Source organism: Patella vulgata, chromosome 2 (genome assembly GCF_932274485.2).
Source record: "Patella vulgata chromosome 2, xgPatVulg1.2, whole genome shotgun sequence".
NCBI classification, from domain to species: Eukaryota; Metazoa; Mollusca; class Gastropoda; family Patellidae; genus Patella; species Patella vulgata.
Window position 1 is genome coordinate 91,456,628 of NC_065880.2, and position 24,442 is coordinate 91,481,069.

General features: G+C 37.1%; 1 protein-coding gene across 3 annotated transcripts in view; it reads left to right on the forward strand.

The window, feature by feature from the left end:
* LOC126810036 (tyrosine-protein phosphatase non-receptor type 13) overlaps positions 1-24,176 on the forward strand; it is a 59,239-nt gene extending 35,063 nt beyond the window's left edge. For 2 of the 3 annotated variants that reach the window (XM_050534955.2, XM_050534956.2), the window contains 20 exons: positions 2-186; positions 2,439-2,492; positions 2,919-3,761; positions 4,867-5,011; positions 5,702-5,778; positions 6,165-6,379; positions 6,813-6,905; positions 8,412-9,605; positions 10,691-10,846; positions 11,450-11,632; positions 12,369-12,545; positions 14,455-14,622; positions 15,675-15,766; positions 16,697-17,108; positions 17,973-18,063; positions 19,074-19,335; positions 19,924-20,089; positions 20,642-20,770; positions 21,598-21,660; positions 22,273-24,176. In XM_050534955.2, the coding sequence (XP_050390912.1) occupies positions 2-186; positions 2,439-2,492; positions 2,919-3,761; positions 4,867-5,011; positions 5,702-5,778; positions 6,165-6,379; positions 6,813-6,905; positions 8,412-9,605; positions 10,691-10,846; positions 11,450-11,632; positions 12,369-12,545; positions 14,455-14,622; positions 15,675-15,766; positions 16,697-17,108; positions 17,973-18,063; positions 19,074-19,335; positions 19,924-20,089; positions 20,642-20,770; positions 21,598-21,660; positions 22,273-22,332 (4,765 nt within the window). In that variant the 3' untranslated portion in view covers positions 22,333-24,176. Of the gene's footprint in view, position 1; positions 187-2,438; positions 2,493-2,918; positions 3,762-4,866; positions 5,012-5,701; positions 5,779-6,164; positions 6,380-6,812; positions 6,906-8,411; positions 9,606-10,690; positions 10,847-11,449; positions 11,633-12,368; positions 12,546-14,454; positions 14,623-15,674; positions 15,767-16,696; positions 17,109-17,972; positions 18,064-19,073; positions 19,336-19,923; positions 20,090-20,641; positions 20,771-21,597; positions 21,661-22,272 lie in introns of those variants that run through there. The other variant, XM_050534957.2, reaches the window with a different exon arrangement.
* Positions 24,177-24,442: the final 266 nt, after the last annotated feature.

Sequence of the window (24,442 nt, forward strand, 5' to 3'; positions counted from 1 at the left end):
GCCCTCCACCATATCGACCTGGCTTGAGTTACAGTCTGGATGACCTTCGTGACCCCTCCTTATCACCATTACGACAGCCTTTAAATAACAATATGGCCGCCTCCAACATGGAGTTGCATCGTCCTGTTGCTGTGCATGGTAATTTGCATGTTGATCGATCCTTGCATGATGACCGTTATCACTCAGGTTTGTATTATATCTTTAGCTAATTTTAAAACTTTACGTTTTAAAATACTGTATTTATGAGAGAGAGAGAGAGAAATGGGGTTTAACGTCCACTCGACACAAACTAGGGCATTTCTGGACTAACATATGGTTTAATTTTATTTCAATAATTCGCTTGCGCGTAGGGGTCTTTAGCAGTGGGAGGATACCGGAGGACCCGGAGTAAACCCACGAGGTTGGAAGGCGACCCTACTCCTTGTCACATACAACCAGAGATTCGAAACGGTGCCAGTCGACTCAATGACAGACTTTATGATACAGCGCGCGCACGCTAACCATTCAGCCATCCAACCCCCCTGTATTTATGACCACAGACTTATTCAAATCATCTGGCCCTGGCCCCAAGTTCACAAATCATTTTCAGACTTAAGTTAAGAATTGTTCGCCTTATCTTAACTAAAATGTAGCCCTTTATAAAACTTTAGTTCTTTTAATATATCAAATATATCAATAAGAAACTATGTGTTTCTGGATCAAAGATATTTCTCATAAACAGTGATTAAAAGTTGAGTAAATTCTTAACTTGAGTCTGAAAATCCTTTGTGGACTCGCTGGGCCTGGTTCCACGAAACATTCTCAGACTAAAAAGTTAAGAATTTACTCAAAACTGTTTGCTTTATTTAAACTAAACTTATATATCCCTTTATAAAACTTTTGTTGTTTTAATGTATTAAATACATCAATAAGAATATATCCAGATCACACTGAAGTAGACTTCGATTCCCCGGTTGTACGTGACAAGGAGTAGGGTCGCATGTCCAACCTCTCCGGGTCCTCCAGTTAAGAATTTACTCAAAACTGTTTGCTTTATTTAAACTAAACTTATATATCCCTTTATAAAACTTTTGTTGTTTTAAAGGAGCTAAATCGCTAACATTTGGGACCTAGAAATTCACAAAAGTGAGTCGCAATGCATATAATACTGTAATATGAATGTATATAAACTGATTTACATTTAATGGTTTCCGTTTTTACTCCAATTTCAAATCAGTTATGTTCGGCGAAATAAGTCAGCAATCTCAATTGAGTGCAAATTTCTAGCGTCTAGTTATTCTAGTCTACATAACTCCATTTGATTTGGTGCAATGTGTCTAGCCTCGTCCCTCGAGTCTCTCAATACAACTGGGGCTGAAGCGCATTATGGTACACGATTATTTTATCTTAAATATTGGATATCAGAAGCTCATCTTTTCCCGGTAAGTTTACATCATCAATGTTGATTTAAATTGACCAATAATTCGTGTTTTCGATGTCGAAGATTTTGGAGGATTTTGAGTTACGGACTTAGGTCCTTTAATGTATTAAATACATCAATAAGAATATATCCAGATCACACTGAAGTAGACTTCGATTCCCCGGTTGTACGTGACGAGTAGTGTCGCATGTCCAACCTCGTGCATTTTCTCCGAGTCCTCCAGTTTCCTCCCACTGCTGAAGACCCCTACGCGCAAGCTAATTATTGAAATAAAATTGAACCATATGTTAGTCCCGAAATGACCTAGTTTGTGTCGAGAGGATGTCAACCTCTCTCTCTTCTCTCTCTCTCTCTCTGTAAAATCTTTGAACACTGTGGTGACAAAATTTATCGTCTAAAGATTTGAAATTCATATTCATTCAGACTGGTTATATGTAGAATTCTCTTGCAGCATTATCTGATAATTACCCATAGAGTTACTGCCCTTGATTATGTACCTGAATCATAATATACAGTCTGAAGATTTTTCTTTGTATTTACATAAAAATTCATAAATCGACAACCTTTATGGGACTATTCAAACGACTGCTGTGGGCGTATTTTACCGTTGCCTGGCAACCAACCTTCAATAATGTTTTATTGTATTCTAGGAGGAGGCTAAGTGGGTAAGACGCTGGCTCGCTAGTCTGGAGATCGTATGTTCGATCCCTGCATTGGCCAAGAAAGTTGATCAGAATTTTCCAATGTGCGTTCCCCTTGTCAGTGGTGCAGGACGGAGGGCCTGACAAGGACAGCTGTCTAGTCATTCGGATGACACGAAAAACCAAGGTCCTGTGTCTACATTGGTGTGCACATAAAATATCCTTGGTAGTTGGAATTCGATATAAGAGTAGGCCATAGTGCCGCTGCCCGAGCAAAATTTCCTTCATAGCACACTGTATGGTATACCTGTCTTTAATAGCCCAGTTGGATCAGAACACTAGGTCGTTAAACCCCATTTCATTTTATTGTATTATAGGTTTGAGGAGAGAAGAGGAGGAAACCCAATCATTCAATAATTCTATAAATAGCAGTAAGTAGTCCAGATTAAACTAGATTAAATACACTGTATCTATCAGGGAGTAGTCCAGATTAAACTAGTTTTAACTCTATTATAACACTTTTAGAAAGTAATACCACATCTATTTGTTTGGATAGGAAGGAAAACCAAGCTCCTGTGTACATGTTGGCCTGCATGTAAAAGAGCCAAAATTTCTTTCATTGCACACTGCATGGTGTATAGCCATTGTCATTAGACAGGTTGGTGCAGAATAGTGGAACATTTCACCGACTGGAACCATGGTGGCTAAGTGAGGAAGACGCAGGCTCACAAGCCCGGATGTCACGGGTTCGCTCCCTGTGTTGTCCAAGAAAGTTCATCAGGATTTTCCGGCGTGGTTTTCTCTTGTCGAACAAATACATCGTATAACTGAAATATAAATTTTGATTTTCATTACAGGCAATGTAGATCAAACAGAGGAGGCCCTTCTTTCCGCACCTTCACGTCTGGGACCTCGAGTAACGGAAGTGACCTTGAGGAAAGAAGAGCATCATGGTATAGGAATGACAATAGTGGGCGGTAAGAGCACGGAGAAGCTTGGGCTGGGGATATTTGTAAAAACTGTTGTACCCCGTGGACCGGCGTATCGAAGCGGCTATATCTTTCCAGGTGATCGTATCGTTGCCATTAACGATAACAGACTTGAGGGAGTTGAGCATCGTGGAGCAGTTCAGATGATTCGGGATTCAGGAGTAAATGTAAAATTGTTAATAGCCCAAGCTCGAGCACCTCCTACTCTTCGTCGTAAACATTTAGAACAGGAACTTAGCGACGAGCTAGATGCTGAGTTGGACGAAATAGCTCGTAGTTATGAAGATATTTATACTAGTAGTTTATCTGCAGACTTGAAAAACAATCAACTCAGTCGTTCCATGGATAATCTGGGTTCAAATCCTGGTTCAAATCCTCCGATCAAACCTCCACGAGGTCGCAAAACAAAAGATTTACCGCCTGTCAATGACTTAATGCGGGAACTGTCTCAAACAGGCATGTCGTACCCTAGAACTGATCATGTGATCGTACAGCCATCCAATCACAGACAAGAACAGAAAATCAGCGTTAAAGCGGATATAGAACATTTACCTCTGACCCCAGAGGATATAATATCAGGCAATTTAGTGTATCGGGATCAATCCAGTCTTGTATCGACTATTGATGTTCATGAGGAAGCTGCAAGACCAGATAATCTAGACTTGTTACTGGATGAATCAAACAATTCACAAGAATTAGAAATTGTTGGAGGTGAGTTTGTGAGATTTGTTCGTAATATACCGGTTACTACGTTGGTTTAGCCAGAAGATCGTGTGTGCGAACCTGGTGAGGGGGGGTTGGATGGCCGAATGGTTAGCGTGTGCACGTTGTATCATAAGGTCTGTCATTGATCATTGAGTGAACTGGCATGGTTTCGATTCGCTGGTTGTACGTGACAAGGAGTAGAGTAGCCTGTCCAACCTTATAGGTTTTCTCTTGGTCCTCCGGTTTCCTCCCACTACTAAAAACCCCTACGCGCAAGCGAATTATTAAAATAAATTTGAACCATATATTAGTCCCAAAATGACCTAGTTTGTGTGGAGTGGACGTTAAACCCCATTTCTCTCTCTCTCTCGAACTTGGTGTTGACTGAGGAAGTTCCTAAGTATTTTCCAAATTGTTTTCCCCCTGGTCAGGTGTTCCGGAAAGAGGTCCTTGCATTCGTAGTTGAGAGACACCCAATATCGCAGAATTAAATCCTGTCACAGTTCTGCCAGTCTCGAAAACAAGTGTTGCGTAATGAAATGTTTCAGCTGTGCTGATTGGTCGAGCTACACTGTAACCCAGATATAATTTAATCGTGTGTATTTAACACAACTTTCTTTCGAATTCATTTAATATCAAATCTTTGTTTAAAAATTCGTAAAAATTGTTTGTACTTGTGTCCAGTTTAAAGCTGACCATTCAATTTGATAATGAGTGTCCAATTTACAAGCGTTTAATTTCTCGATCACTGTTAAAAAAATAAACATCTCAATTGATTATTGATGTATAATGATTATTTTTTGAACAGTGGTCAGGAAAGTAAATGCAAATTAGATGATTTTTTTGTGATTTAAAATGATTTTTACAAGTTTTTAAACAAAGATTTGATATTAAAAAGTGAAATAAATTAGTGCCAGATACACAAGATTAAATGATACCTGGGTTACAGTGTTGAGTTGAATTGTCGACCAAAATTCTTCTATTTACTCGATTGACACCTTTTGAGCGTTTGAGAGAATTCAATTCTGGAATGTTCAGTCGAGTATTCGCCTACCACTATATAGTGCCTGGCAGCCACTGGTTATTCATTAAAATAAATCTATTTTTACAGAAATTGCAGAAATGTCTATACATGACTCATCGTCTGATTCTGATTTTGATTCTGCTATATATGATGTCATAATGGGTAAACCTAAAAAAAATGGCCGTCTGCAATCACAAGACGAAGTGGATCATATTGATACAGGACAAGACAGGTACTGGTATATTCAAGAGTTAGCCTCGCTCCTCCATTTTTAACTTAAATCATTAAATGACCAAATCGCTCTGATCTAGAAAAAATCTTGAGCATCCGATGGCATCGAGGGTTGATTATGGTCTTGACAAGATGTGTGCACAGTGGTAATTAACCAGGGCACTGGTATAATCGGGCCCTAGCCTCGCTTTCCCATTTTTAAATTAAATTTTTAAATGGCAAATCGTTTGAATCTAGTTAAAATCTCGAGTATCCGATGCCATCGAGAGTCGATTATGGTCTTGTTTTGTTAATAAATATCTAATTAATAATTTATATAACATTTCAGGCCTGAAGAAAGGCCTGCAATAGGCAGATTTAGCTCTTACATAATGTATGTTTAAGTTGACTGGCGTGGTGTCGATTCTCAGCTTCTATATAACAGGGAATAGGGTCGCCTGTCTAACCTCATGGGCCTTATTTGGTCATCCAATTCTTCCAGCTCCTATAATCCCCTCTGTGCCAGCAAAATATGGAGATAAAATTAAACCATATATTAATCCCAAAACCCCATTTCTCTTTCAGTCTTTCTGGGTTCTACCAAAGCAATCAACTGAGGAAGAGTCCATTATTTATGGAAAACCATTTAATTTTTAGAGTAATTTGATAGTTCACAATATTCAATTTTATTTTATTTTATTTTTTTTATTAGAGACAAGTTACCAACTGCTTCTAAAGGAAAAGTTTTGTTAAAATCAGTAGATGATTTTTATTTTTACGTAACTGAAGGTAATTTCAAATTTTATAACTCTTTTTTTAAATGTGGTCACAATTTGTTATGAACAATCTACCAATCTGATTACAATACAGATCTATTTTCCGTTTTATTTTTTTTTTATATTTTCGATGGCCTCTACTACATAAAGATCTGACCGGTTGTAGTGGAAGGTCATGTCAGGGGTCATTTAAGCGACTTTTGATCCTATGACGTCATACATTTGATTAACCAATCAGCGTTGATATTTCTAGTGGGTTACCCATAATTTGGTGAACCTCACACCAAAAACTTGCCGTAACTCTCTCTCTCTCTCTCTCTCTCTCTTTCCCTCTAATTTGTCATTCGGCTTTAAAAAAAAATTGTTGCTAATGTTAAAATGCTTTAAATTATATTTTAGATAATACATATGAAGTTGATCTGGTCAAGGGTACAAATGGTTTAGGTTTTAGTATTCAAGGTGGCGTAGATGTACATCCAACGGATCCAGCCCAGTGTGTACCCCGCGTTAAAAAAGTCTTTATGTTAGGACCAGCGGCCGAATCTCAGGTCATAAGGGCTGGTGATGTCATATTACAAGTACAAGATACACAACTTAGAGGACTCACCAGAAACGTAAGTAGATAATTTATAGAGGGAAGGGGAGAGAGGGAGGGAAATAGTTAGAGAGACAGGGAAAGAGAGAGGGGGGGAATGGAGAGAGGGAAAATAGAGAGATAGGGAAAGAGAGATAGAGAGTGAGAGACAGAAGAAAATGAAATGAAATGGGGTTTGCCATCCTACTGTTCTACCCTGGTCTAAAGAACATGAACATACCCAATATAGTGTGGGATGAGGGAATTTGGCATGGACAGCAGCATTTCTCTGACTACTCATCAGCGATTTCCAACTCCAACTATTAAAGTCGGGTTAGTCCTGAAATGACCTAGTTTGCCTATCTCTCTCTGTGTGTCTCTCTCTCTGTCTCTTCGCACATCACTATAGTCAAACCAGACATGGCCCAAGTAAAAACTAATGAAATCATAAACTTTTCGTCTTGTATTTGTAGGAGATAATTGAAATGATGCATACGACACCTAAAGAAGTTAAGCTGATTATGTGTCGACCTGATTCTGGTATTTTACCTCCAATAATGCGTGGCGTAAGTTATATAAATTACATCAGATTTAATAAACCATATAGTAATAATAACCAAAGGTCGCAGTTTCCAGTTGTGTAAAAATACGCAGACATTCCAAAATTATCCGTTTTTGCACTCTACATTTTCGTGACTTAGAGACTCAAAATACTCAATAGAATCAAGTAAAATCGTTACGTGATAAAATCTTTTTTTAAGCGTCATTATTTTGTTGATACTGTATTTAGTCTAATGACGACTGGAGGTTAACGGCACAGTCACTTGGACAGGATGTAATGATATCTGGGTTACAGTCTAATGAGCAAACTATATCTCCGTGAAAGCCAATATTTGATTGGCTGAATGTAAACAGTTTATCCTGTACTAGCCAATCCAAAGTCTTGTATGAAATATGTGTAATTGCAGCAAATGAGGGGGTGTCTCAGAATAGCCACGTATAGAAGGCTTACTGCCATGAACATAAATTACGTTACTTACTACCAAAAAGCCATGGCACAATCGTAAGCTAGCAGACAACTAATCGAGACATAGAAAACTTATCCAGCCTTTTTATTGGCATAATAGTGTAGTTGTCGAATGTCTGGATATAAAAACCTAAATGTAAATGCCACATGAAGCACATAGATTGATGACTACAACAAAGATATAATAGAATAATTGTATCGGTTATCTAAACATGATCTAATTATTCTCATGTAAATTTTCTGCATGTACATTACGTAGCATCCGTCAATATTTGCAGTGGTTGTAACTGTTAGGTTAGTTAGCCATGGATATAACTGATAGGGTAGTTACTCTGGTTTATAACTCATAGTGTAGTAATCCATGATTTATAATTCATAGGGTAGTAATCCATGGTTTATAACTGATAGGATAGTTAGCCCTGGTTATAACTCATAGTGTAGTAATCCATGGTTTATAATTCATAAGATAGTTAGCCCTGGTTATAACTCATAAGATATTTAGCCCTGGTTATAACTCATAAGATAGTTAGCCCTGGTTATAACTCATAAGATAGTTAGCCCTGGTTATAACTCATTAGATATTTAGGGTAGTAATCCATGTTTATCATTATGCATAGAGTAATAATCTCTGATTATAAACCATGCAGTCCTCACCAGTTGACTCAGTGACAGACCTTATAATACAAGGTGCACACGCTAACCATTTGCCCCCCCCCCCCCATGAGGTTGTACAGGCGACCCTACTCTTTGTCACGTACAACCGAGGAATCGAAACCAGGCCAGTTGACTCAGTGACAGACCTTATAATACAAGGTGCACACGCTACCATTTGGCCCCCCCCCCCATGAGGTTGTACAGGCGACCCTACTCTTTGTCACGTACAACCGAGGAATCGAAACCAGGCCAGTTTACTCAATGACAGAACTTATGATACAATGTGCACATGCTAACCATTCATCCATCCAACCCCCCAAACAAGCCATAGAATGATGATTAGTGGCTTTCAACAAATCGTCTGTAAATAGATTTTACCTTTGTCTTTCAGGACAGCGTTGATTCATTGGAAGCTCTACTCCACTCACCTCAAACTCTTCTTTCTGCGTCCATGTTCCTGGATAATCAGGACTCATTATCGGAGTCAGATGACGAAACAATCCAGTCAGACAGAAGTTCTCCTCCGATACCAATCGTTAACAGAATACAAAACCACCCAAATGATCTGGTCTATTCCCCGAACAATCAAACTCTTAATTCCACGACTCCAGTTTTGCGGAGATCTTGGACTGATCAAAATATTGTGGTTCTTTCATCGGAGTTGTCTTCCCGGGATAGTTCTGGAATTTTACTGCGATCGCAGAGTGAACAAAATGCTCTGTCTCCAAATACATCTACATCTCCGATAGCAGCCGACACAAAGAAATATTTTCGCGAGGAGAAGAAATCCGATCAAGTATCCTCGGCTGTTAGATCTCCCTATGGTAACTTCGAAAATTTAGCGATGTTAGGATGGTCAGATGATCAAGCAGCACAGGATACTTCAGACGCGGGAAGTGCATGGTCAGACGATGAACCTGTTACCAGGGAAACGCTACAAAGTATTCCTAATAATGAGACCGATTCCTACAGATCGCCAAAAATCGAACCAAGAAACAGTACACTATTATCAGACATACACGAGATTGATTTGTTGGAGGGAAATTCTCAGGAAGTGAAAAACGAAAGTAGAAAACAGTTATCTCCCCTTTTCCACTCGTCAGCTAGCGATCCAATTATAGTAAATAATAGAGAACAAGACGTTCGGGACAAAATGTCAATATGTAGTTTATCGCCTGTTAATAGTCCAAGGGAAGCAACTCTTGATGGCTCCAAACAAGGGGAGACTACTTTAAATAACTTTACATTTAGTTCTTATTCTGTGGACCAATATAAAAGGGACAATGAAAGTTCAGAAGATGAAAACCAAAGGGTGGTAACTCCTGAAGCATCTCGCAAAGGGGAGATAACTGTGAGTAGAAACAATTCTGATACTAACTCTGAGTCAAGTATTACAAATAAGACAACTGTGAAATCAAATATTCCTCCGTATTTAAGGCGTCAGGATAAAGTACAGGTGATGAGTGACGACGAACAGTTAAATGTGAATAGTGACGTAGAAAACAATAAACAAACTGTGAATTGTCGTGATAATAAAGTTCATGATAAAGATCTGTCTGTATGTGAAGATGACGTACACCCTCAAGTTAGTATAATCTTATTATTTATACTACCAATCTCGGCTCTCAGAGAAAAGTTAACTGTTCATTTCTCTCCGGGGAATCACGCCAGCCATTAATCAGTCTGAGATCGGTTCCTAAGCTCCTCCCCCAGTGGCTACTGATTGGCTGAATTTTTTTGAATGAAATACTGCCGATTTCTCGACTATTTGGCATATGTTCGTCACATGAGTTGCATGGAGGTCTTTCTTTAGGCCTGAAATGTTATCTAAATTATTTATTAGACATTTATTAACCTATCCAGACCATTATTAACCCTCGATGTCATCACTAGCCTGCGATATTTACTGGATTAGGATCCCATTTGCTGCTCAACTTTCATTCAGGATTTAATCATGAAATGGATAATCGAGACCATGTTTTTTATCCTACTGACTTTAGTAATGATGATCGTAGCTAGGCCAAAAATTCAATATCTAAAATCTTGGTTTAGATTTGATCAATTTGACTGGAATTTTCAGCATATTCCCTTTACATTATCTAGTTTTTAACTATAATAGTAATTATCTAATCTCCCATAATCTACCTTCTTTGATTGGCATTTAGTAATTGAACATATTAACACAAGGAACAATTTTATGGATACACAATTACTATGTTTAAAACTAAGCGACGTTTCTACGAGGATACTCTCATCTGTATCAAGCAAATGATACAGGTATGTGAACGTGGGCAAATATATACAGAATATGCAACAAAGATAACAATCAAATGCAATTAAAGCTTAACACCTTTGATTAGGGGGCCATTAGGAACTAAGCCAACACAACAGAAATCTCTTACAGGGATTGAAAGGAGGTGAATGCTTTATTTATAAAGATCAGTGTATTAACACTGTTAATGGAAAACCAATAAACCTGAGCTATAGATAAACAATATATAATATAATATAATGTATCTTTAATTGTTAATCAAGCCTTTAGTAACTGGATAGAGCAATACTGAATAAACTATAACACATGCTTATGGAAGAACAATTACTAATTTATTTGGCCGATGTTTCAAAGAGTTTTCTCTCAAAGTTTTAAATCAAGTTTATTGTTATTTACAGGATTTTGAAGTAACATTAAGAAAGCGTGATGGTGGTGGTTTAGGGTTTGCTGTAGCAGGAAGTGGTCAATCAATGACAGGATGTTATATTAAAGATGTTTTACAGGATCCTGCTCTTTCTGATGGTAGATTACAACCAGGTGATCAACTTATTGAGGTCAGTATCTCTAGATGGAGGGGGGTTGGAGGCCGAATGGTTAGCGCGTGCGCGCGCTGTATCATAAAGTCTTGTCATTGAGTCAACTGGTGTGGTTTCGAATCCCCGGTTGTACGTGGCAAGGAGTAGGGTCACCTGCACAACCTCGTGGGTTTTCTCCGGGGCCTCCGGTTTCCTCCCACTGCTAAAGACCCCTACGCGCAAGCGAATTATGTAAATAAAATTAAACCATATGTTAGTCCTGAAATGACCTAGTTTGTGTCGAGTGGACGTTAAACCCCATTTCTCTCTCTCTAGATGAAGGGGGGATGGACGGCCGAATGGTAAGCACGTGCGCGCTGTATCATAAAGCCTGTCATTGAGTCAACTGGCGTGGTTTCGAATCCCTGGTTGTACGTGACAAGGAGTAGGGTCGCCTGTCCAACCTCATGGGTTTTCTCCGGGTCCTCCGGTTTCCTCCCACTGCTAAAGACCCCTACGCGCAAGCGAATTGTTGAATTAAAATTAAACCATATGTTAGTCCCGAAGGACGTTAAACCCCATTTCTCTCTCTCTCTCTCTCTCTCTCTATATATTTCTCTATTGTGTTAGTTTGTTTTACAGGTTAATGGTGAGTGTATGTTGAATATGAATCATTTCGAGGCTGTGACCTTGTTACGCCAGGCTCCGACCTTGGTGAGAATAAAAGCCAGACGACCCAGCGGTAACTCCCCACAGAATCCTCGTGTAGCAGGATCTGTTCAAACTAAGACAACTGGTGCCATGAAAAATCAACAATTGTCACAGGTGAGACCAGTTTCTTGTTTTATAAAGTGTTTTTATCTATCTTGGAATATTCACAGACAAAAAAGCGACAGGGGCTAATTGGGTAAGACATTGGCTTGTTTGCCTGGAGATCGCGGGTCGATCCTGGTGTAGGCCAAGAAAGTTCATCAGGATTTTCTGACGTAGTTTCCCGTTGTCATTGTTACAGGATGGAGGGCCTGACGAGGACAGCTGTCTAGTCATTCGGATGGAACAAAAAACACCCAAGGTCCCGTGTACACATTAATCGGTGTGCTCGTAAAAGATCCTTTGGCAGTTGGAATTCGATAGAGGAGTAGGCCATAGTGCCTTTGCCCGGGCAAAATTTCCTGTCTTCGTTAGCCCAGTTGGAGCAGAACAGTAGGACGTTAAATCCCATTTCATTTATGTATTTGGTTTGTGTCAGTTTTGAAATAAAAAATTGTATTGGCATGCTCGTAAAAGATCCCTTGGCAGTTGGAATTCGATATAGGAGTAGGCCGAAGTGCCGCTGTCTTGGCAAAATTTCCCTCGATAGCCCAGTCGGAGCAGAACAGTAGGACGTTAAACCCTTTTTCATTTCATTTATAGATGCAGAAAATTAGGACGCTAAATCCCATTTCATTTATATATTTGGTTTGTGTCAGTTTTGAAATAAAATAAAAAAAGTGTTTGTGTTTTCATGAGTTAAGCCCCCTGTTTTTAAATGATGTTGATTATGATGATTATTTATCACTAGCCTATAGATAAGAATGAAGTTGATGAAGTTGGTGAAGGACGTAGAAAAGAGAGAGTACAGGATATAGAAACTATTAAGATGGGAGTTAAAGATATGATCAAATCTCTAGAAAATAGAAAAATATCTTTAACACCAGGCGATAGTGATACAGATAGTAGATCGTCAGATAAATCAGAGGTTAGTTATTGTTCATTTTAAGTTAATTTATGAAAACTAACGCCACATCCAGTCTTTTTATACGCCCACATTGAAATGTGGTCGTATATTGTCGTCACCACCGTCCGTCCGGACGCTCTAGGGGCTAAAGTTAATATCCGATTGACTTTAAATTTATACACAGTGTTTAAGGTCATGAGACGAAGAAGCCTATTGATATTCAGCGATTTCCGATAATTACTGCCAGAGTTATGGCCCTTGATCACTTCAAAAAATCTTGATGACGCTCTAAAGGCTAAAGTTAATATCCGATTTACTTTAAATTTATACACAGTGTTTAAGGTCATGAGACGAAGAAGCCTATTGATTTTCAGCGATTTCCGATAATTACTGCCAGAGTTATGGCCCTTGATCACTTCAAAAAATCTAGAGGCTGACGTTAAATTTATACACAGTGTTTAAGGTCATGAGACAAAGAAGCCTATTGATTTTCAGGGATTTCAGATAATTACTGCCAGAGTTATGGCCCTTGATCACTTCAAAAAATCTTGTGGACGTTCTAGAGGTCAAAGTTAATATCCAATTGACTTTAAATTTATGCACAGTGTTTAAGGTCATGAGACGAAGAAGCCTATTGATTTTCAGCGATTTCTGATAATTACAGCTAGAGTTATGGCCCTTGATCACTTCGAAAAATCTTGTGGACGCTCTAGAGGGTAAAGTTATTATCTGATTGACTTTAAATTTATACACAGTGTTTAAGGTCATGAGACGAAGAATCTGATTGATTTTCAGCGATTTCCGATAATTTTTGCCAAAAATCTTGAGGACGCTCTAGAGGCTAAAGTTAATATCCGATTGATTTTAAATTTATACACAGTGTTTAAGGTCTTGAGACGAACAAGTATATTGATTTTCAATGAATCTTTATGACTTGAACAGCTAAATCCATGATGTTAAAAGTTTCGTATACTAAACGTTAGCATGGGGCAGAACTTTATGAAAACCGAACAAATTCTAATGGTTTTCTGATAATTACTTAATGAGTTGTTACTCTTAATCAGATTTTAATGTATTATAAATGTTTCATTACAGAAAAAGTAAAAATATGCGACAACTCTTGTTGACTGCCCGGACGATATAGCTGCTGTGGGCGTATGTTTCGTTGCCTGGCAACCTATCTTTAAAGATGCCTTCCCGTGTATAATAAGCCATGTGATTTGATGATGTATTTGGACTAAAAATATATTTATCTATATAATTTATCTATAAATAGTTTGCTTCAAATCCACCTCAACACACTGTAATCAGAATTATCCTACATGTTTGTTACATGACTTAATTGAGGGAGAATCCATTAGGACTGTTTGGAGAATAGTGATTGTTATTGCTACCTTTGTTAAGCGCCAATCGCCTTTAAATTTGTTGAAAGTCAAGATGGTCTAATGGCATAGAGAGTCTTTGTGGCTGCCCTAGAGTCACTCGTCTCTACTGGGAGTTTCAAAACACAATTGAATCAATCAATAGTCGTACCAGTTATCAATAGTTTATTCACCTTGGTAATTAGGAGTAGGAGTAGGAGATAACAATCGTTGACAACTTTGTGGGATAAACAAACAAAAAATATACATGAAGATTCCAAGCTAGATCACCCTGAGCACATGGCTGCCTCAACAGACTCTAGAGTGATCTCCTCTTAGTTCTCAATTTTACTGAACTACGGGAGGTAACTCCATTTAAGAACCCATTCCCAGGGATCAGACCAATTTATAACTTCACTGCAAATTGCCGCAGTGACAGTCTTGTTTGTCTTGTTTTGTTAATAAATGACTAATTGATAATTTAGATAACATTTAAGGCCTAAAGAAAGACCTGCAATAGGCCGATTTATCTGTTGAATAATGTATGTTTAAACCTGTTTATATTACAGGGTGGTATTATACGTATTAAATTATCTAAGTGTATAGATGAAGGATATGGTTTTAGTTTAATAACAGCTGATCGTGGTAATACAACTGGTGTTTATGTTAAAACTATAAAAGGGGGAGGTGTAGCGTATAAAGATGGACGATTACAAGTTGGTGATAGATTAATTCAGGTAAATTTCTTTTCGTAATTAACCCAAGGCTCGTATTAGAGAGTTCAAATTTAATCGACATGTGAACGATCGGAAACAACAAAACGGAAGTATCTAAGAGAGACAGATTGCCCACACCACAGGCGTCTGTAACATGGTAAATATTTGAAAAATAACATTAAGTATATGTCTAAAGTCTGTTACATCCATGTTCACCACTCTAGATTCCGTCAACCAGTGGCAATACTCACTAATTTTCACTAGGTATACAGTCGAGTCTATGATGACGTTTAAAAATTGTCCACGTGACCCTGTGACTTAAAGAGGGTCATGTGGATAATTTTAAAAACACACCGAAGACTCAATTGTTTACCTAGCAAAATCTAGAGTGGTGAACTTTGATCCCAATTATTTAATTCCAACCCGTTTCTCACCTTGGTATTATTATATCAGATGAGTTATTTGCCCCTGTGTGATTGGAATCAGACCAGTTATTTGATAATCTCGCTTACGAACATGGACATAACAGACTTTAGACATATACTTAGCTTAGTCATATTTTTGAAATATTTTCCATGTTACAGGTGCCTGTGTCCCACACTGACAGTCTGACTACTCTGTGTGAGGTTGAGGGGGGTTGGATGGCTGAATGGTTAGCGCTGTATCATAAGGTCTGTCATTGAGTCAGCTCGCGTGGTTTCGAATCCTTGGTTGTACGTGACAAGGAGTAGGGTCGCCTGTTCAACCTTGTGGGTTTTCTCTGGGTCCTCCCACTGCTAAAGACCCCTATGCACAAGTGATTTATTAAAAGATTTGGCAAGGGACAACGTATAGCCGTTCGGACGGGACGAAAACCAAAAACCAAGGTACCTTGGCGTGCATATAAAATATCCCTTGAAAGTTGGAATTCAATCTAAGAGTAGGCCATGGCGTCGCTATCCAGACAAAATTTCCCTCATAGCACACTGTATGGCATATGCCCATCTTCATTAGCCCAGTAGAGACAGAACAGTAGGACTTTAAACCCCATTTCATTTATTTCATTGTCACCAGGTAGCTTGTATATATTACAGGTGAATGATGAATCGGTTATTGGTTTAAATCATAGTAAAGTCATCTCCATGTTACGAGACACGCGACAACAAGTTCAATTAACAGTAGCAAGGTAACCTATCGTCATTCTAAATATTCTCTTTATCAAGTAATATTGAAATCCCAACACTGGTTGTTATCAAACAATGACTGAAACATTGCAGTTAATAAAGCTGTCTTTTATTATCACTGGAACTCGGGTATCATTTAATTGTGTGTATTTAGCATTAATTTCGATGGCCTACAATACATGACCAGTTGTACTGGGAGGTCGTTTCAGGGGTCATATGAGTGGCTTTTGACCCTATGACGTCAGACATTGATTAATCAGCGTTAACGCTTCTAGCGGTTTACCCACAATTCTGTACGTCACCTACCAAGAAGTCATGTAACAGACCGTTTCATTAGCTAATCCCTCACATCAACTAGAACGCTTGTTATATAACAACTCTTCCAGATCCTAGTGTTGTGAAGACAAGAAAAACAAAATTTTGAACTATAAAAACGAAACGAAATAGGATCTGTGTTTTAATAAGATAGTTCATTCGTTGTTTATTCAGTAATTGTTGGTTGTGTTGTTCTGTGATCTCGTTTTATCTTTAAACATACATTATGCAAGAGCTAAATCTGCCTATTGCAGGTCTTTCTTTAGGACTAAATGTTATATAAATTATTAATTAGACATTAACTTATCCAGACCATAATCAACTCTAGATATCATCGCTAGCCTGTGATATTTACTGGATTATGATCCCATTTGCTGCTCGACTTCCAGTCATAATTTAATCATGAAATGGATGATCCAGACTTGTTTTGTATCGTACTGACTTTAGTAATGATGATTGAGGCTAGGCCGAAATTTCAATCGCTTATTTCTCGGTTCATAGTGGATCAATTTGACTGAAATTTTCAGCAAATTGCCTTTATATTATCTAGTTTTTAACTATTATAGTGAGAACTGCCAGCTCTTTATCTAATCTCCCATAATGTATCATTAAAATAGATCTGGTAGACTTTCAAACTTGGAAGAGGTTACCAAGGACAGCCAAAGTCAGACGTCAAAACCAGCCAATGAGGAAGATTCTTTTACACGGTTGATAGATCCAGCCAATGAAACAGACGAAGACATAAATGCCATGGCAGGGGACGCCAAATACTTTCTCAAACAAAATGGCAATTTAAACTCTTCTAATATTTCTCTTCTTACGCCGAGAGACGCATCACATGATGTGGATATTATAAATTATAAATCACCGCGTAAAATACCCATAGCAGTACCAGAGGCTCTGACAGACGATTGGTTAGAATCTATTCCTGTGCTGTCAATCAGTGAGGATGGGGAGGACTTTATAAGTGATGTTCTTCATTTATTGGTTGAAAAAGTAGAGCAGGAGGAGCCTTATGAAGAATTTAAGGTATTTGATCTTTGAGTGGCTTTTAATTCAAAGTTTTGCTCAGTCTTCATTATCCCGGTCTGTACAGAAAAGTAGGACTTCATTAAACCGCATTTAAATTCCAAATTTTGTTTGCTGATCAATTTTGGACATTTTTGTCGACTTCCAATCAACAAGATATTGTTTTTGCCATTCTTTTTATGTTTTAATGTCTTTTTACTGTAAATTTAATTGTATAATATTTTGAGGTTAAATTGTTCGAAACAATGTACGTAATTTTATTTCATGAATAGTGACTGCAACGTAAATTCTCTGGGAAGTCAATTTCACTGCCAGACGTGGAGTGAAGACTGCAAAAGAGTTCTAGATTGATTCCACTTATTTTCTGATATCTATTGGAAAAAAAACGAGTTTCAAAGTGACTTTCATTAATTTTAAGGAGGTTTTGTAATCAGACTTTCCTATTTTGCAATAATACAGGAGGAAAGCGGTGGGGGTGTGGGAGGGGGAGTCGCAGTAGAGGAAAAATTAGGGAACTTGAGCATCCACTAGGGCCCGAACCCATCTTTATTGGCCCAGTCAGAGTAGAATAGTAGCACATTGAACCCCATTTCATTATGTTAGTCCAAAAATGACCTAGTTTGTGTCGAGTGGAGTTACACCCTCTCACAGGTGGTGGGTTTAAAGAGTGTACATGAAATCACAAGGTCCTCATTCAGTTAAATGGCGTAAATCCCCGATTTGCCAGGATCTTTCTTGTTAAGCTCAAGGATTGAACTTTAGTTCTCTTGTTTAGTGATCCATGTAAAACTCACTGAACCATCAAACCCATTTATTGAAAATGATCCCAACCTGGAATCACATCAGATTATTTTATTATTTTAGAATTTACGACTAATAAAAGCAACAGATGAATGTTTAACTGCCAGTCTTCCAAAAAATAAATTAAAAAACAGATATAGAAACGTTCTTCCATGTGAGTTTCAAGTTTTAATTTACTTTTAAAATGATGACTGCCTTAATTTCTCATTGTGACAGAGCGTTATCTCGGTCTGCGATCCCGTCCTCTGAATAAACTACTAATGCCAGTCAAAGAAACAAACTCATAGGGTTTGACACAGCCACTCGGCATCAATAAGCAGACCTATTTGGAAATTAGACATTATTATATTGTATCTTTTTGAGAGAAATGTTTCCCATGGAACGTATTTTCTCATGTCTTGTAATATCTGGCCTCAAGTTCACAAAGCATTCTCAGACTTCATTTAAGAATTTACTCTACCAGTTTCAATCACTGTTTTTGAGAAATATCTTTTGATTCAGAAACACAAAACTTTGCACATAGTTTCTTATTGATGTATTTGATACATTAAAACAACAAAAGTTTTATAAAGGGCTTTAATTTAGTTAATATAAGACAAACAATTTTGAGTTAATTCTTAATTTGGAGAATGCCTTGTGAACTTGGAGTCTGGGCTTAACAGAACGACTCTGCAACCCTCAACATACCTTTTGAAAATTAAACAATATTTTATTATGTGTTCTTTTGAAAGTAAAGTTTCCCACCATTTCCTGTATTCTAGAATCTATTTATTAATTTATATGTTATATTATATCAGATGACTGTAATCATGTTATAATATATCAGATGACTGTAATCATGTTATAATATATCAGAGGACTGTAATCATGTTATATCAGATGACTGTAATCATGTTATATCAGATGACTGTAATCATGTTATGTTATCTCAGATGACTGTAATTATGTTATATCATTTCAGATGATTGTAATTATGTTATATTATTTCAGATGACTGTAATTATGTTATATTATCTCAGATGACTGTAATCATGTTATATTATTTCAGATGACTGTAATCATGTTATATTATTTCAGATGATTGTAATCATGTTATATCATTTCGGATGATTGTAATTATGTTATATTATTTCAGATGACTGTAATCATGTTATATTATTTCAGATGACTGTAATCGTGTCATGTTAAATGGTACAGATGATTATATAAACGCTAGTCATGTTAAAATAGATGTTGGTGATAGTCAGCTGTGTTATATCATGTGTCAGGGACCGCTACCCAACACGGTTGATGATTTCTGGTTGATGTGTTGGCAACAACACGTATCTGTTATCGCTATGTTAACCCTAGACATCGAAGATTTAAAAGTTAAATGTCACAAGTATTGGCCAGAATTAGAGGAAAATAATCTTAAAGTATTGAATGGGTGAGTAAAATATTTCTGAAGATTATTTCTGGCTGGTGTTCACCATATTGTCTGGTTAAATTACTAACGTTAAAATTTACCTGTTGCAGTTAATATTGACATTCTTGTTCGTGTTAAACTTATGGAAAGGATATGTTGACATAATTACTTGCATTATTTAAGTTGTTAGTCTCAAGCAAGAAATTGTGATATATTGATACACCATTAATTCCTGGCCATACAATATGTTGTCTTCATTAGCCTAGCCAGAGCAGAAAAGTAGGACTTTAAACCCTAATTTCACTTTATTTCCAATCTGATTAAAATACAGATCTAACCCCTAACCCCTAACCCAACCCTATATTTCGTTTTGTCTTTTTATTCTTTCGATGACCTACACTACATGAGGATCTGACCAGTTGTAGTGGAAGGTCGCGTCAGAGGTAATACGAGCGGCTTTTTACCCTATGACGTCACAGATATTTAATTAACCAATCATTGTTGGTGTTTCTAGTGGATTACCTACAGTTTCGCGCACCTCACAGCCAAAACGCGTCATAACAGGATCTGTGTTTTAATCAGATTGCTCCATTTCATGTTTTATTGCAGGCAATATGAAGTAAGTTGTGAATCGAAACAGAGATTAAATGATTTTATAATACGATATATAAAGATGGAAGATATGACGTCTGGAAGGATACATAGAATCGTTCACCTGAATTATACAACATGGCCGGATCATGGTACACCTGATACAGCACTACCTTTATTACAGGTAATTATTTTCTGGTGTCTCTCGTCTACCATTTCCTTTATCGTCCTGCCTTTACTGTCCTCCCTTATTAGGCCTTATAAATTACATCTCGCAATAGGGACTGACCTTTTTACTCCTGCCTTTCCTTTCTCATGCTCCATTTCTCAATAACAAGGGGGGGGGATGACCGAATGGTTAGCATGTGCACGTTGTATCATAAGGTCTTGTCTTTGATTCAACTGGCGTGGTTTCGAATCCCCAGTTGTACGTGACAAGGAGTAGGGTTGCCTGTCCAACCTCGTGGGTTCTAACCGGGTCCTCCGGTTTGATCCCACTAAGCGCAAGCGAATTATTGAAATAAAATTGAACCATATGTTAGTCCCGAAATGACCTTGTTTGTGTCAAGTGGAAGTTAAACCCCATTTCTCTCTCTCTCTCTCATGTATATATTTACAGGTAAATAATAAGGTGTGAAGGTATTTACAGGTGTGAATATCTATTGTTTGTATATATTGACAGCTGTGAAGGTATATATTTACAGGTGTGTATATATCTATTGTTTGTATATTTCAGTATTTACGATTAATACACCTGTTTCATACAGGAGGACCAGTAGTTGTACATTGTAGCGCTGGTATAGGACGATCAGGTTCACTAGTAACTATAGATACGGCTCTTTTAAACATGGAAAACATGAAACATGTAAGTTATATATCACTTGTTTATATATCACTTCTTGGTTAATGAGGTTGGGGTAGATGACAAGTATGGCACAGGTAGATGACACGTTTGACACAGGTATTACGTTAGGTGAGAGATATGGCATAGGTGTCGGGGTAGATGATACATATTGCACAGGTAGATGACATGTATGACACAGGTATCGGGGTAGATGACAGGTATGGCACAGGTAGCCTGTTTCTAACTTATCGAGGGTGATGTCTGTGTCTAAGTACCTATGCCAGTCTTAAAATAACAAAAGGCAGAGCCCTCACATAGGAAGCTTGGGGGACGGGGGGGGGGGGGGGGAGATTTCAGTATTTACGGACTGGTTTCCTTGGAGGCTGGGGTAGCGAATCACCAGCCTTCGCTTCCCGTAAACCTGTGTAAACCACATCTCTGTGTATTACCTGTATAGCAAGCTGAGGTAAACCATAGGTTCATATCTGAGTATTAACAGTATAGGAAACTGAGGTAAACCATAGGTTCATCTCTGTGTATTACCAGTATAGGAAACTGAGGTAAACCATAGGTTCATCTCTGTGTATTACCAGTATAGGAAACTGCGGTGGCTCAGTGAGTAAGACGTTGGCTCGCTAATGCTGGAGGTCTTGGGTTTGCTCTTGGTGTTGGCCGAGGGCTGGGACATCAGTATTTCATCCAATCCAAATGACTAGACAGCTGTCCTTGTCAGGCCCTCTGTCCAGCACCACTGACAAGGGGAAATCACACCCACTAATCCTGAAGAACTACCTCACAATTCCCTGTTTGGTGTAGATACATTTTTAGCCCATCTCATTTCATTTCAGTTTCAAATATATGATATTGTATCAGAAGTACGTCAACAAAGATACGGTGTTATTCAAACTAAGGTTGGTATATATTACGAAAGGTTATTACACATGGTTTACGACTGAATTAACAACATTCCATTAATAGACTTTGATGTATATGTCCTCATGCATAATCATTCCATATTTCTTTAATATATCACTTTTAAAATAAATAAAATTATAGTTCCACTGCTAATTAATAAGTTATAGTTCCACTGATAAATAATCAATTTATTATTTATCATATCACTTTTTAAAATAAATAAAATTATAGTTCCACTGCTAATTAATGATTGTTGTTATAAATCTTAATTAATGTTATGTTTTGATTGTTTTACTCATGTATGTTCTATAAATGTATGGTTGATATTGATTATTGATCACCAGGAACATAAACGATAACATTAACATGGTACATTAAAACAATCATTCCACCCTTCTGCCACGGCAGTGGCTGAACTCGGATGAGAGTCCATACGCTGGTCTCCGCTGTCCTCTGCTACTCTCCGCTCGTCTCCTACCCCGTTCTTCTCTTCCCCACTCGCCCCCCTCGTCCCCCTAACTGTCAGTAAACTGGTGGTTATAATAAACCAAGAAGTAGTAAATCTATAAAGTTGTGTTATTATGAATATATTTTATTATATATTTCAGGATCAATACATGTTCTGTTATACAGCCTGCATGCAAGCTCTTCTTAGTGTTGCTAGTTAACACACAACCTAGCCCATAGCAACCATCAACCAATCAAAAACTCTGTAATATAATAACAATGTGCCATGACATCATTAGAGTAGTTTTATTTTGGGGTTTGTTTATTTATTAGAGGATAATTTGAGTATTTATTTATTTATTTTGAAGCAATCTCATGTTTATGATTGATTGGGAGAAATTGATTTGTTTTCTGCCGTTTAGAATCAGGAACATTAGAATCAGGAACATCGTGTGAATTTAACTAAACTTGATCTCCAAGAGTTCAATTCAGGGGGGTTGGATGGCTGAATTGTTAGCGTGTACGCTCTGTATCATAAGGTCTGTTATTGAGTCAACTAGCGTGGTTTCGATTCCTCGCTTGTCCGTGACTAGGGGAAGGGTCACCTGTCCAACCTCGTGGGTTTTCTCCGGGTCCTCCGGTTTCCTCCCACTGCTAAAGACCTCTATGCGAAAGGCAATTATTGAAATAAAATTGAACCATGTTAGTCCCGAAATAACCTAGCTTGTGTCGAGTGGAAGTTAAACCCCATTTTTCTCTCCCTCAACAAGCAGGGGTAAAACGTGAAGACAACTGAATGAACAACTCAGTCTGTTTCTAATGGCCATCTTCATTAGCCCAGTCATTGCAGAACAGTAGGATGTTAAACCCCATTTCTAACAGCAAGGGAAGGATAACTCATCCATTTCTAACAGCAAGGGGAGGATAACTCCTCCATTTCTCCCATATCTTTTCTAGACATACACATTAGGGTATTTTTATGTAGAATGTCAAATTATTGGAGACATGATATTACTGTTAAATTTAAACGCTGAACAACTTATTTGGTCATGGTCGAGGTTTTAGCAGTAATTTTAGGTCAACGATAATTATAAATTTTACTCCGTGCATTTATCAATATCTATTTATTTTTGCTTATTGTAATAGTCTCGTGGTATTATAAAAACTTAGAATATCAAGCCATAATTATTTTCCTGTCAATTATAAAGTATACCATAATTATTTTACATGATTGTGTGTTGCAAATTTAATTTATTTAGTTACCATGGAAATGAAGTTGACTTTCTGTGAATTATATATAATAATCATTTTGCATTTTCTTGTGCCAAAAAAATATTTTGTTTGGTTACCATGCAAAAAAAGTTGACTTAAAAAATATACCATAATTATTTGTGCCGATAATATTATTTATTTAGTTACCATGGAAAAGAAGTTGACTTCCTGTGAATTTTACATTTGCCATAATTTTAATTAGATAATTAAAATGTTCAAAGTCTGTTCAGCATAATAGTGCCTATATCTTTATATAATATTTATAATATATTTTGTATTTCTAACTTTGTATTTTATATATCTATGACTTATTATTAAATATTTTACTTTCGATTCTAATCACCCGAAGATATTAAAAAGATATATTATTTATTTCATTGTATATTTAACTAGTTGATTTTGCTAGTATTTTTACCCAGACCGAAGATAACAATTATCAATGTGTTCATTTAAAAATCTGATATTTGAAATATTTAACAGACCTGATATTTGAAAGATCTGATATTTGAAATATTAGATATATTTGAAATTGATATTTTATTCATTTGTTGACATAATTTAGAACCCAATTCTTGTATGGTTTTTTTTATAATTTATTGTGAATTCTTTAAATATTGATTTTAATAGCAAGTCATAAATATATTAAATAATATTTTCTACAAAACTGTCTCAAGTTTTTTTCCGTCCCTTTTCCTATAATAATGTCATTGATTATCTATAGCTATATGCAATTATATAAAACATGTATTCAAATAATGATATTTTTAGTTTATTAAAAATGTTCATATATTCATCCAATGTAGCTATTGGGTTTTTTTTAACTTAAAGATACATTATGGGAGATTCGATAACGAGTTGGCAGTTCTCACTATAATAGTTAAAAACTAGATAAGGTAGAACGCATTTTGGTGAAAATTTCATTCAAATTGATTCACTATGAACCGAGAACTAAGCGACTGAAATTCCCATAAGCCTCGGTCATCATTACTAAAGTCAGTACGATAAACAGCATAGTCTCGATTATCCATTTAATCGTTTAATGAGAAGGAAAGTTATGCA